Source organism: Medicago truncatula, chromosome 3 (genome assembly GCF_003473485.1).
Source record: "Medicago truncatula cultivar Jemalong A17 chromosome 3, MtrunA17r5.0-ANR, whole genome shotgun sequence".
NCBI classification, from domain to species: domain Eukaryota; kingdom Viridiplantae; phylum Streptophyta; class Magnoliopsida; order Fabales; family Fabaceae; genus Medicago; species Medicago truncatula.
The window spans coordinates 43545032-43557133 of record NC_053044.1 but is presented as its reverse complement, the minus strand read 5'-3'; the positions used below and the strand labels follow the sequence as shown (position 1 = coordinate 43557133).

At 33.5% G+C, this 12102-nt stretch overlaps 2 protein-coding genes across 2 annotated transcripts; one reads left to right on the top strand and one right to left on the bottom strand.

The window, feature by feature from the left end:
* The first annotated feature begins 709 nt into the window (after positions 1 to 709).
* Positions 710 to 3405, top strand: LOC11411506 (N-glycosylase/DNA lyase OGG1). Its single transcript, XM_003602012.4, has 4 exons — positions 710 to 1406; positions 1485 to 1695; positions 2171 to 2399; positions 2498 to 3405. The coding sequence occupies exons 1-4, from the start codon at positions 724 to 726 to the stop codon at positions 2500 to 2502; spliced, it is 1128 nt and encodes a 375-aa protein (XP_003602060.3). The 5' UTR covers positions 710 to 723; the 3' UTR covers positions 2503 to 3405.
* Positions 3406 to 3935: 530 nt separating this feature from the next.
* Positions 3936 to 11251, bottom strand: LOC11408949 (beta-galactosidase 16). The gene is made up of 18 exons (XM_003602013.4): positions 10976 to 11251; positions 9107 to 9202; positions 8710 to 8822; positions 8509 to 8575; positions 8325 to 8417; positions 8090 to 8233; positions 7829 to 7923; positions 7596 to 7701; positions 7415 to 7499; positions 7213 to 7331; positions 6900 to 7058; positions 6543 to 6724; positions 6330 to 6421; positions 6014 to 6123; positions 5616 to 5708; positions 5245 to 5349; positions 4798 to 4943; positions 3936 to 4415 (listed from the first exon to the last, which is right to left on the bottom strand). The coding sequence occupies exons 1-18, from the start codon at positions 11138 to 11140 to the stop codon at positions 4301 to 4303; spliced, it is 2085 nt and encodes a 694-aa protein (XP_003602061.1). The 5' UTR covers positions 11141 to 11251; the 3' UTR covers positions 3936 to 4300.
* Between the last annotated feature and the right edge of the window lie 851 nt (positions 11252 to 12102).

Genomic DNA, 12102 nt, shown 5'->3' with positions numbered 1-12102 from the left:
CCGTCAATTTGAACACCGTCATTTTAAACGCAATCATTGGAACACTGTAGTTTTGAACACTGTAGCATAAGCCAAACCTTAATCAATTTTTACATGGAATATTGATGATTTTGCATGGAGCATGTGTTATGGGAGTGAGTTTGATGTGAAAAAAAATTGTTTCAAAGAAGAAGACTCGTAAGTGTGTAAATAGAGAAGATGGAAAAAATAAAACGTGAAAAAAAAAGGAACAAGAATAAAAAAAAATGTTAACAGAGGAGAAATGAGAGAAGGAAAAAATAACACCTGAAAAAAGAAAGAAGAATAAAGCGTGAAAGGAGAGAAAGAAATCATTTTTCAAGAAAGTGAAGTCATTAATAGGATGTGTAAAAACCTATAAAAGTGGAGCATTAAATACCCCTTATTCTATGCAATCCTGCACAGGTTAGAAAAATCCATAAAATAATGATATTAGATAGAGTGCTGCTAACATTCATTTGAACAAAAATTATGTTTCGTCATTCGTGTACAACTTAACCAACTTGTAGGTGATGTTAATATAAAAGTTCGTCTCTCGCCTAAAAGAGTTATCTACATTAGTAGTATTTGACTAATCTAGAATAAAATTATTTTTAAACTAATAATAAATAAATAAAACTGCAACAAACCCGACCCGACCCGTGATTATTTGACCCTCTTTCTCTGGCATTTTTATCATAAACCAGTTAACGGCTCTTTTCGCACATGAATTCATTGATTTTGTTTTCCATCCAGATAAGAGCAATGTCGAAGAGAAAAAGATCCCCCATAAAATCACTACCTCCTCCTCTTCCACCTTCAACACCACCAACACCCCATACCCAAACCCGCCACTCCACCAACCTCTCAAAATCCCGGGCATGGATCCCTCTCAACATAACCCGACAAGAACTCTCCTTACCTCTCACCTTCCCCACCGGTCAAACCTTCCGCTGGAAAAACACCGCACCTTCTCAATACACCGGTGTCGTTGGGTCCCACCTTATTTCCCTCAAACATCTCCACAACGGCGACGTTTGCTACACCCTTCACTCCCAATCTCCCTCCAACGATGATTGCAAAACGGCATTGCTTGATTTCTTAAACGCGGATGTTTCTCTTGCTGACACGTGGAAGGTGTTTTCGGATTCCGATGAAAGATTTGCGGAACTAGCACAACATTTGAGTGGTGCTAGGGTTTTGAGACAAGATCCCTTTGAATGCTTGATTCAGTTTATGTGTTCTTCTAATAATCATATTAGTAGAATTACTAAAATGGTTGATTATGTTTCGTCTCTCGGAACTTACTTGGGTTGCGTCGAAGGCTTCGATTTCCACGCTTTTCCTACTCTGAACCAGCTTTCATTAGTTTCTGAACAGCAACTAAGAGACGCTGGTTTTGGTTACAGGTTAGTTTAGGTTTAGTTCCTTCAATAACTGTTATTAGTTTCGTGTGAATGTTAACGTGGTTACTATTTTCTTGATAGGGCTAAGTATATAACTGGCACTGTGAATGTTTTGCAATCAAAACCTGAAGGTGGGGAAGAATGGCTTTATTCTCTTCGCAAATTGGAGCTTGAAGATGTAATATCCGAACTCATCAAGTTACCTGGAGTGGGTCCTAAAGTGGCTGCTTGTATAGCTCTTTACTCACTTGATCAACACCATGCAATTCCTGTTGATGTTCATATTTGGCGGGTAATCTACTTTCTATTTATCACCCACTGCTTAAAGTACTTCAAATTTGTTACCTATCAATAAGCTGGACAATTTCTAATGTTGTAATAGAATGCGATGTGAAAATGTGCAATCTTAGAGAATATATTTGAATGTATAGCAAGACAAATTTGATAGCAAACGGTTTATATGTTAATGAGTTGGATCCAAATATGGTTTATGATAGAACATTATGACATAATTTGATCAATGTAGTGGACCCCACTTAGTGGGATAAGGCTTGGTTGTTGTTGTATTATTTTTTTCGCGGGGTGGAGGGTTTCATTACAGATTTAGAAGGGTGAATCTCCGCTGTTAATTATATTATTTTATTTATACATTTTTTTTTTTGCTATCTTTTATGCATAACTGGTTATCACATCTTGTAGAATTTTATGATTGGATTGTTGTTTTCTTGAGAGTTAATTTGCTTTTATCATTTTCAAACTTGGGTAAGATTGCCCAAAAGTATATCTTACCCGAGCTTGCAGGTTCCAAGTTGACACAGAAACTTCACAGTCGTGTTGCAGAGGCTTTTGTCACAAAATTTGGTAAATATGCTGGCTGGGCTCAAGCTGTTCTATTTATTGCTGAGTTGCCTTCACAAAAGGCCATTCTACCTTCACATTTGAGGGCTACCAAACAGCAGAGTCCAGCAAATATAGAAAACAGTGAAGAAGAAATTGGTAAGTAATTATTGTAGTTGTGTGAACTTTGATGTTATAACTTAGGTGTTCGACTATGCGGCTAATATTTACTTTTTACTTTTTCTTTTCTTGATTAGAGTGACATCTACGGGTTGAGTCTAAGGCTATACATGCTGGAGACTCAGGCGTGACACACCACAGTCAAGATTTTGAGATAAAACATGGTGATATCACACTGCTGAGTGATGAATGAGGAGTGATGAATGAGGGGTGCAGGTTCTTCTACTATGCATATTGTTAACAGCTCTTTCCCTAACCTTCAATTTCAGTCGACGCAGGTGGATAATGAACTATCGGTAGAAAACATGATTGAAGCAGAGGTGGACAGTGAACTACTGGCGGATGACTTAGTCGTTGCGAACATGGAAGATGAACTTTGTTGGCAGAGTAAATAGTGGAGATGGACGTGTAGGTCATAGTCAATAATAACTTGAATCAGCTGTGGATAGAGCATGAGCAACACCGTGTCTGTTCTGCGTTTCTCTTCTCCCCTTACTATGATTCTCTGTTTTCATTTCTTTTATATTTGACATTAATAGTGGATTCTGGGATGATAGAGTGAAGATGCAAACAGACCAGGGGAGAATTCATGGCTATTGACGTTGACCTGCATGTCCATGTCCATTGTTTTATCTTCCAACAATTTCATCGTTTACTTCAACCATGTCTTCCGCTAATAGTTCATTGTCTACCTCTGTGTCAACCACACATTCCTTGCATTTGATTAGTTTCAGATTCATTTGTTGTAATTGATATTCTGCATCGTTCTTCTTCATTGGGAGAAAGATTTATTTTCCCATTTCTTGCCATATGACAAGTTTTTTTTTCTTCCTTCCATTTAAACAAACATAACACAATTGATTATGAACTCTGATATAGTGATATTAGCTCCCTCAGATTAAAGAGGCTTTGCCTTTGCTCTTTTTGTTCTGTGTAAACATGTTACTTCCCTGTACATGTTCTTTAATAACAAAGTCTATATATATATACTCATTCTCAAGCTTATATGTACGTGTTTATGTTTAAATCTGCATATACATATTGCATGATTCTCCAAACACTTTTGAAGACAAAGTATATGCAAACAACTCCTTCGAGGAACAGTAGTTTGAAAGTCAAATTTCCAAGAAGAAAGCTAGCATGATAATTGCTTATTTTTGGGTAATACTTATTTTTGAGGCTTTAACTGTTTTAACATTTTGGGTAATACTGATTTTAGAGGCTTTAACAAAGAAAGGGCATCATTAACTCAACCATGACCTGATTCACCACTATATTTACTCATCCTCGACACGATTCAACATCCATTACAACATGCCAATTTGTATCCTTATGAGTTGTGACACGGATTCTAAAATAAGCAATTTTGCGTCGATACGAACATCATTGACTTTAATAACAATTGAGTGCACGACTTTTAAGGCAGTATTACTGCATTAAGTTGCTTAACATGTTAGTGGAGTATTCTCCTATTATAATTTAATTTGACTGTTCTTGTACAAAAAAAAAATTGACTGTTCTCTTTAGTATGTTGCATAATTAATTTCTTTTAGCAGTTTAAGGATGACAAGTACCAATTCACATAAGCAGCTAATAAGGATATTGAAGATTCCTTTTGGGAAAAAAAAGGACATTGAAGATTCCTCACAACTAAGAACAAAGACTATGCAAACATCCTTTAAAAAAAAAAAAAAAAAAGACTATGCAAACATATATCTTTCCTTTAGCTATACCGGTGGCTCTTTGCTTGTAAGATAAATCCTTTTGCTACAAATAATGATATATCAATTCTATGATACATTTTTATTCGTATGACTGAACACAGGGCACTCTTGTTTAATGTTTACTCATGATATACGATCTTTTAAATGGAGAGTATGTCAATTCTTGATGTATACTGTGTCTAGAGTGATTCCTAAGGGGTTTCCAGTTTCTTCTTCAAGTATAACAAGTAGGTTCCCTGTAGATTTTAGGAAGGAACGTGGTATGTGATACCTGAATAAAAATATCAATTGTAAGTAAATAAATGATTGGCATAATTATGTATGCACTAGTGTAAAATCTGAATTTCAAACCGTGAAGAAAAATAGAAAATTAGTCAAATTCAATATACTTTATAAATATCTGTTATCTGTTTGAAAAGCTATGTACTTTTAAGAAAATGACTATTTGGAAGACCTAAATGGAAAAGAAAATGTTGAGCAAAGAGTTATTATAAAGTAACTCTACTTATCTTCTGTGTTTAGAAACATTCTACATTCTACAGATTTCATGGTCATATTTTACCTTTTAAATTTAAATAAAATGAATGCATCATATCTTAGTGTTTTTTTGTCATAAATACTTTACTCTGTGGCATAGAATGATAGAAACATACCATTGTTGTGAAGGAGTTCCATCTGGTTTGTGGAAAGATACCCAATATCGACCAATACCTTGGCCATTAACCCAAGCAAGTCCCTTTCCCATAGAACCAAGGTTAACCACTACAGGATCGTTGCCAGCTGGTGCATGGAATGTGGTCTGTTGCCCAACAGGTAAATAAATATCAGTGCACCATAAATATGTTTTTTAACGAAAAATGTTAGTAATTAATTGTTAAATAATATTGTATATAAATGCTTGGCAGTTATGATGGTGAAATAGTTTACACCTTCATCCCCTGCCCAATCCTTAGAAAGATTGAGATAGAATGAAGCACAAAGTAGTAGGAGAAACAAAAAACCAAGGTCTTTAAGATATTGGGTTGGACTCCCTCCAAGATTATCCATGTATAGTTGAGGAAAAATAACGGAACAACAAAATTTTAATGACAATAAATTACCTGATACCATGTGAGTGGTTTAGTGGAGCTTTGAAAACTTTTCCACTGAACTTTACTTGATCCACTGACTGTAAAGATTTGTAATTTTTCTCCCAACAACCCAACCTTCATTTAAAAATTCTACATCAGCATGCAGTGGACAACATTTTGTTTAAATGATTAGTAGCAATCAGAGCTGATGATTCAAACACACTTCTAATTCTTGTACATTTTAAGCATTGGATAATGATAGTTTAAAGGGATTGAATATGAAGAATTGTGTTCAGAGTAAAGTTGTAGAAAAAGCAATGCTAAAGAAACATGATTGATAATTGTGATATGATATCATTTAAGTCTACTGAATCAATATCTCATTATGCAGAGATAATCACCTGATATCCCCATGAGTAACTACTGAAATCTCTTCCTTGGACTTCCACTTTACGCAAACCAGCAACTCTGCTCTCTAGAAATGCTCCCGAGTTCTTCATGTAAAAAGAAATCCACATTTCATGTAATCCATAATCTTACTTTGGCTATCATATTTTCTAATGTCTATTTGTATGATTCTGCAAGAGCATGCTCAAACTATGCTTCACTAATAGTCCATAGTCTTGTGATCTCAAATCTAGGTAGAAGGAACTTCTCAAATGGAATAAGCATGCATGCATCTTTAGAATTGACAAATACTATGAAGACGGTTCAATTTGTAATTTTTGCAACTTATTAGTGGTTTTCTTCGCTTGCTGATGATGAGTAAAAAGGAAAGCTTAACAATTAAGACAATTACCGGCAATCCCACTGTTGCACTAAGTATGGAGATGTTGTTCATCCCGTTTATTAGATTGACATTTTTCTTCATTGTAACTTGCGTATTGTTGCGACTTCCATGTGCAGAACCTACAGTTAAAAACATGTATAGATCCCAGATATCAACATATCAAATTGTACAAAGAAATATAAAGTAAACAATTGATGTACATTAGAAAGGAAAAATATGTGTTAATTCTGAAACAATGTTTGTGTCATAGCCAAGTCTTTTGCCCAAAGATGTTTTCCTCCTATCCTAAGAAACATGATCCTGAGAAATGAGATTTAGTGCTTGCCTGTTAAAACTCCATTGATGAAAGAATGCAAAACATCTCCTTGACTGTATATACTAAGAACAGATTTTGCATTAGGAGATTTGTTATTAAACCTGCACCATCAACAATTCAACATGTCAACAAGCATCTTAGTAAGGAATAAAGTATTTATGCTTACACTTACAGCAAACATTCTTTAGTGCAGCTGGCATTAAGAAATTGTGTTGTTATTACCTGAAAGTGTACCACATATAGTCAGATGTATCTTTTGCTGTACTGATTTGATCTAATAATGTATCTGCTCTTTTCGAAGTATGAGCAAAATTAGGGATGGCTTCTGTATACACTTTCCAATTTTCAGCTGAATTGAACTGTAATCGTGGTTTCATTGCTCTGACATTATTCTGTATACTCACCTACACGAACATAAAATATATGAAATACCTTTCAGTTTCACTAACTAAATTTTATTTGTGTAACTCGTCAATTTTAAAAGTAATGGTCAAATCAAGTAAAGCAGGCAAGAAACAAGAGAAACTCGATGTTTCTTTAAAATCAATGATAAAGTATGCATTGAACATTCGATTTTACCTTGCCGGTGTTGAAGACTACATTCTTGCAGCCTGGTAGGATACTGATTGATTTCCCAGGCAATTCATACGAAATATTTTGAAATTGGATTGTCACATCCCTAGGTCCACTATTTTCCAAGAAAGCAGCACATTCTGTGGAACTTCTGAAAACATAAGCCTGAAGAAAAAAGGTGCGAACAATTACTATCTGATCAGAACCATAATACTCATATTATAGATTTTTTTATTTTTTTTTCTGTTTCCTTTTATTTAAGTAGTACTAGTTAAAAAAATTGCGGAAAATATGTCCAGGAAGATTCATTCTTAATTACTTGTTGCTCTGAGCCTAAGCTGAAGGTGGTTTGAGTTCCATCAAGTAGAGGTTGTGAACATGACTTGATTGAAGCATGTAGCTCCTTAAGATGTCCCCATTTTGGTTGTCTAACTAAACCTGGTTACATTAGCATAGTCAGTCACATAACAATGGTTCAATATTTGCAATTTTATCAGATAGAGAAAATAAAAAAACCATACCATATTCATCCAGTGGAGCCTCATCATAATAAGCTGTTATTATGAAAGCAGAGGCCAATCTATCAAAATTGGTTCCTCCATGGTACTGCATCAAATCCGTCAAGTGAGTTAACAAGAAAAATAAGCAGAAATTCAGCTAAGTTGAAAAAGAAGGAGGAGCAATTATAGACAGTGATGGTACCATGTAATAATTGACATAACTTCCTTTCTTTGCTATGAACAAGGCAACATTATAGGCAATGTCTGAAGCTGATCTCATGTATGGTGCTCCACCAAAAGCTTGTAAACTATTAATGCAAACATTGAGTAAATGACATTAGTCTGGCAAGATAAGATAATTTGCTAACTGAAACTCTCACTTAAAGAAAAACTGTGGTTTTGGAAATTGTAATGTAAAATTGCACAATAACATACAAACTAGTCCAATTCTCTGTCCATAGTGAAGGCTTGTTAGGTGAGTTTGGCCCCTTAAAGTTTCTCCCACATTGCATGCCATTGCATGCGTTGATCTGCATATTATATACGCAAGTTATTCATGAGTTCTTCTAAACGATTCGACATTAAGTAAAACTCATGAACTACTTTAAGTCAAACCACTTGATTAAACGACCGACAATATAAAATAGAGGGAGTGTGTTAAAGCCATCCATGATAAATAATACTTGAGAGACTAACCACTGGATCAGGAGCATCATCTTGTTTACACATCATCCAAGGCACACCGGTTTGAAGTCCCACGGCCATTTGGGCAGCCCAATGAATATAAGGCAACCCATTCGCTCGAAACTTACTTTGAATGCTGCCATATTCATTCTCAATCTACATGGACCACAAGCAATTCGTTAGTACCAACAAAAACAATTCCAAATATATGTACTGGTAACTCTTGATGTTGCATTGAAGTTTAAACCTGGGATAGTATGATAGGTCCTCCTTGTGAAGCAAAAAGATTGGCTGATTTCATCATGTTGACTATTTTGGTAGTGAATCTTTGCATGTGAAACTGTCATTAAGAAAAGGTTAGTTTATGAATAATCTATTACGTAGTGTCAAAAATTGAATGGATGGAAGGAAAATAAAAGTTATATTGGTACCTTAAATTGATCATTATCAGTTCTAAATACAATTCCAGGAACATCATGTAACCATAATGGTAGACCCCTACATAAAAAAAATTGAGAGTTAATTTCTTCTAAATTGTAGCAATGGAAAAAATTTGGTATGAATATTGAATAGATAATGTGTTATTTAAAACTATTTCTTGTGTTGAAAATTAAATTTGTTGGAGGTCTTACCCATAAGTGCATTCACTCTCAATATATGGTCCAATTCGAAGGGTCACATATAAACCTTGTGCTTGAATTTCTTTAATGAATCCCACTAAATCAAACCTTCCATTAAACTCATACTGCATAAGCCAGTCAAAAATCACAACCATGCATTTTGTTTGCAAGTATAAAAAAATGTTGACATTACACCCTCTAAGATATATTCTTCAACATATTTTTATCCATCAGTTGAAATTTATGTGTTCCGCCAAATTTATGTGGGACACACATGATTTAGTGGGTGCCATTAATTTCAACCACTAAGGAGTGTATTGCTAATATTTCTATTGTAAGTAATAAGCTCAAAAATAAAATAGATGATAAAACTTAAGGAAGAATTATATTCATGCACAATTAAGGTTACCTGGCCTTGTTGAGGTTCGTGAAGATTCCAAAACACGTAAGTTTGTATGACATCTAATCCTCCTTCTTTGGCTTTGGAAATTAAGTCAGGCCACATCTGTTAAAATAATGCTCTTATTATGCATAATGACATAAATATTGGAACCCATAGGGCATGGACCAAGACAATTTGAGAATGAAACCAAATTCATACAAATTATGTAAGACGTCATTTTGAAGAATTATTTCGGTACGTACATAGAACAAGATAATTTGAGAATGAAAACAAATTTTCACAAATTATGTACACGTCATCTTTGAAGCCTTTTTAGGTAACTTACACTTTTTAAGCAATACTCGATCGGTGCATGTAGTTTAAAGATGATTTAACTTTTCCTATTTTTATAGAAAATGATGATTTAACCTTTGAACTTACTTAGATGATTAAATTTGATGCATGCCACCCACACTATCGTCAAACATTCTAATCGAATAACACGGTTGTAAGGTCTATGATAAAACTAAAAATATGCTACACCTTATTTCTAAAAACATTAAGTTGACCCTTAATTATAATTTTCTTTTCCTTGTTAAACCATTAGTTTTGCCAAGACGGCAAGGCCAGTAAACAAAATAATTAAATAATATTGGAGGACAACCTAGATTCACTGAGAAATTAAAACTTATCATCAATCCTAAATTCCTAATCTTCAAAAAAAATAATAGCTCAACTCCAAACAAGATCGATCAAGTCCAAGTCAAATCTCATGATATATATAACTGACAATTGGATACCGATAATATAGTTTACCTAATATCATACTAATCACATTCACATAATTTCAGAATAAGCAATATCATACTAACATAATGGTCAAACAAAATATAATTAAAAACTCTTTCTCAAGGGCCTCACCATGTGAAACATATATACACATATGACATAGGCATAGCATAACAATTGAGTACACACAAGTGATGCTACTGTGGCAGTTGCCATCAATGATAAAACATAAGAACGAAGTGTCTATTAAATTAATTAGTATAAGTATAAGTAGTATACTTCATAAATAAAATTAGAACCCCATGTTACACACATTATTGTAAAGAAACACAGCTTGTCATGTCAGTTTGTGTCTTAAGTGCTTTAAATTTCAGCTTGCAATTAGAATTAATAATTGTGCCAAGCTTGATTTTATTCAGTAATACTCCCTCTCGAATGAAATACAAGTAAAATTAAGTCATAGTTTTTGGAGGAATATAAGTAAATTTTAACAAAAAAAAAAGTTTTCCTTAAAAAAAAAAATTCTTTTTTCTTTATTTTAACTTTTTTAATTTTCTAATGACCAAATTTATTAATCAAATATGATAATTTACACAGTTGACTGACTTTAAGCAAATTTTAACAATTTTTCCTTTCTTTATTTTAAATTCTTAAATTTTTTAATGACCAAATTTATTAATCATATATGATAATTTAGACAATAGACTGATTTTTGATTTTATTGAGAATTTAAATGATCAATTACTTCTCTAATATGCATAATTTGATGAATTTTTGTTTTACAATCCATTCAAGATGGAGTGCAAGTTATATTTCCTACCTAATAAAGACAATGAGAATAAGATGATTCCCTCTCTCTTTTTCTTACATATGTTTAATTATAACATTTATGCCAGCTTTGTTCTTAACCCCTAGCTAAAAACATGCTTATCATATGGATCTTTTAGAAATAGAGTAAAGTGGTTCTTTGAAGTTAACATTACCTAAAAAAAAAAAAAAAAAAAACTTAATATTACAAAACTAATAACACGGATGAAACATGCAGCATTGAACAAAAGTACAAACTTTAGTACCAAAAAACACAAGATATATATAACTTGAACGTACCTGAGGAGTGCTACGAGGATAATGAATTGAACCAGAGAAGAGGATTTTATGATGGCCGTTAATGACTAACGAGGTTCTGTCGTAGGTAACATTGGCACCATGGACCGTGCAAAGAGACACGGTTAAGATTAGTGCATGTAATAAAAAACGCCACCACTCTCCCATGGTTTTGATTTCACCAACAAAAGTAAAGAATGTTTCTGAAACTCGTTTTCTTTTTCAAGTTTTTGCTAGAGAGAGATAACTCACTCTGGCTCAGTTTTGTGTCTGTGAATTGTGATTGTAAACAACCTTTTTATATTGAGTTGGCGGTATAGGGATTTGGTTTTGCTGATGTAGCAAAATACCACAGTTTCAAGCAGTTTTCAATCTTGGCCGTTCATCTGAGATCAAACGGTTAAAAATCAAAACTGTGTCTTTTTAATTAAAACAATCTCAACCATGGATCTGACGGCTAATATTGGTTATGGCACCCTGATGCTATAGAATGACAGATTTGTAAGCACTCTTGGAGTGAGTGTATACTCCTAAGAGGAGAAAAGAGTTTTCTGATCATTCATCATATCCTTGATTCATTCACAAGTACAGCATATAATAAGAGTTTGTACAGCGTGACAAATTGCAGAATTTCAGGAAAGGAAATAACAGAAGTAAATAAGCAATCAAGCATTTAATTCTTTCTACAAATCACTCCACATTTGGTCTGTCGTTTCTCAATTATTGGGCTCACTTGTATTCTGCATTCAGCCTTCATCAAACGGTGGTGTATCACACCCTGCTGTAATAGCACAAATTATATTCCGACGTTATAGTACTCATGATACATGTAGGTAAATTAATTTAAAATTGACTCATATATCTTGGTTAATATCGATATTGTAGTGTGTAAGGGGTAGAGTTTGAATTTCGGATTCTTCGTTTATTCTTTTTAAATGTTGAATTTCTATTCATTAAAAACTATTTGACAAAAAAAGAATTTAGAGGACAAAAAATACAATTAAAATCAAAATTTTATTTTTAAATAATTATATATACATAAAAATTATTAGTATTAAATGATTGAATGATAGATACATGCCTAACAAAATTTTAAGGTACTGTTGCGTTCGATAATAAAACTCGGAACT

What these genes read in the sequence shown, in the direction of transcription:
- LOC11411506 (XM_003602012.4), top strand. Translation starts at nt 724, where the DNA reads ATGAATTCATTGATTTTGTTTTCCATCCAGATAAGAGCAATGTCGAAG. An exon ending in GACGCTGGTTTTGGTTACAG is followed by an intron (nt 1,407 to 1,484) that starts GTTAGTTTAGGT and finishes TTTTCTTGATAG; the next exon opens with GGCTAAGTATATAACTGGCA. An exon ending in TTGATGTTCATATTTGGCGG is followed by an intron (nt 1,696 to 2,170) that starts GTAATCTACTTT and finishes AACTTGGGTAAG; the next exon opens with ATTGCCCAAAAGTATATCTT.
- LOC11408949 (XM_003602013.4), bottom strand. Translation starts at nt 11,140, where the DNA reads ATGGGAGAGTGGTGGCGTTTTTTATTACATGCACTAATCTTAACCGTG. An exon ending in GAGAGTGAATGCACTTATGG is followed by an intron (nt 8,576 to 8,709) that starts GTAAGACCTCCA and finishes TTTTTTATGTAG; the next exon opens with GGGTCTACCATTATGGTTAC. An exon ending in GCTTAGGCTCAGAGCAACAA is followed by an intron (nt 7,059 to 7,212) that starts GTAATTAAGAAT and finishes TTTTTTCTTCAG; the next exon opens with GCTTATGTTTTCAGAAGTTC.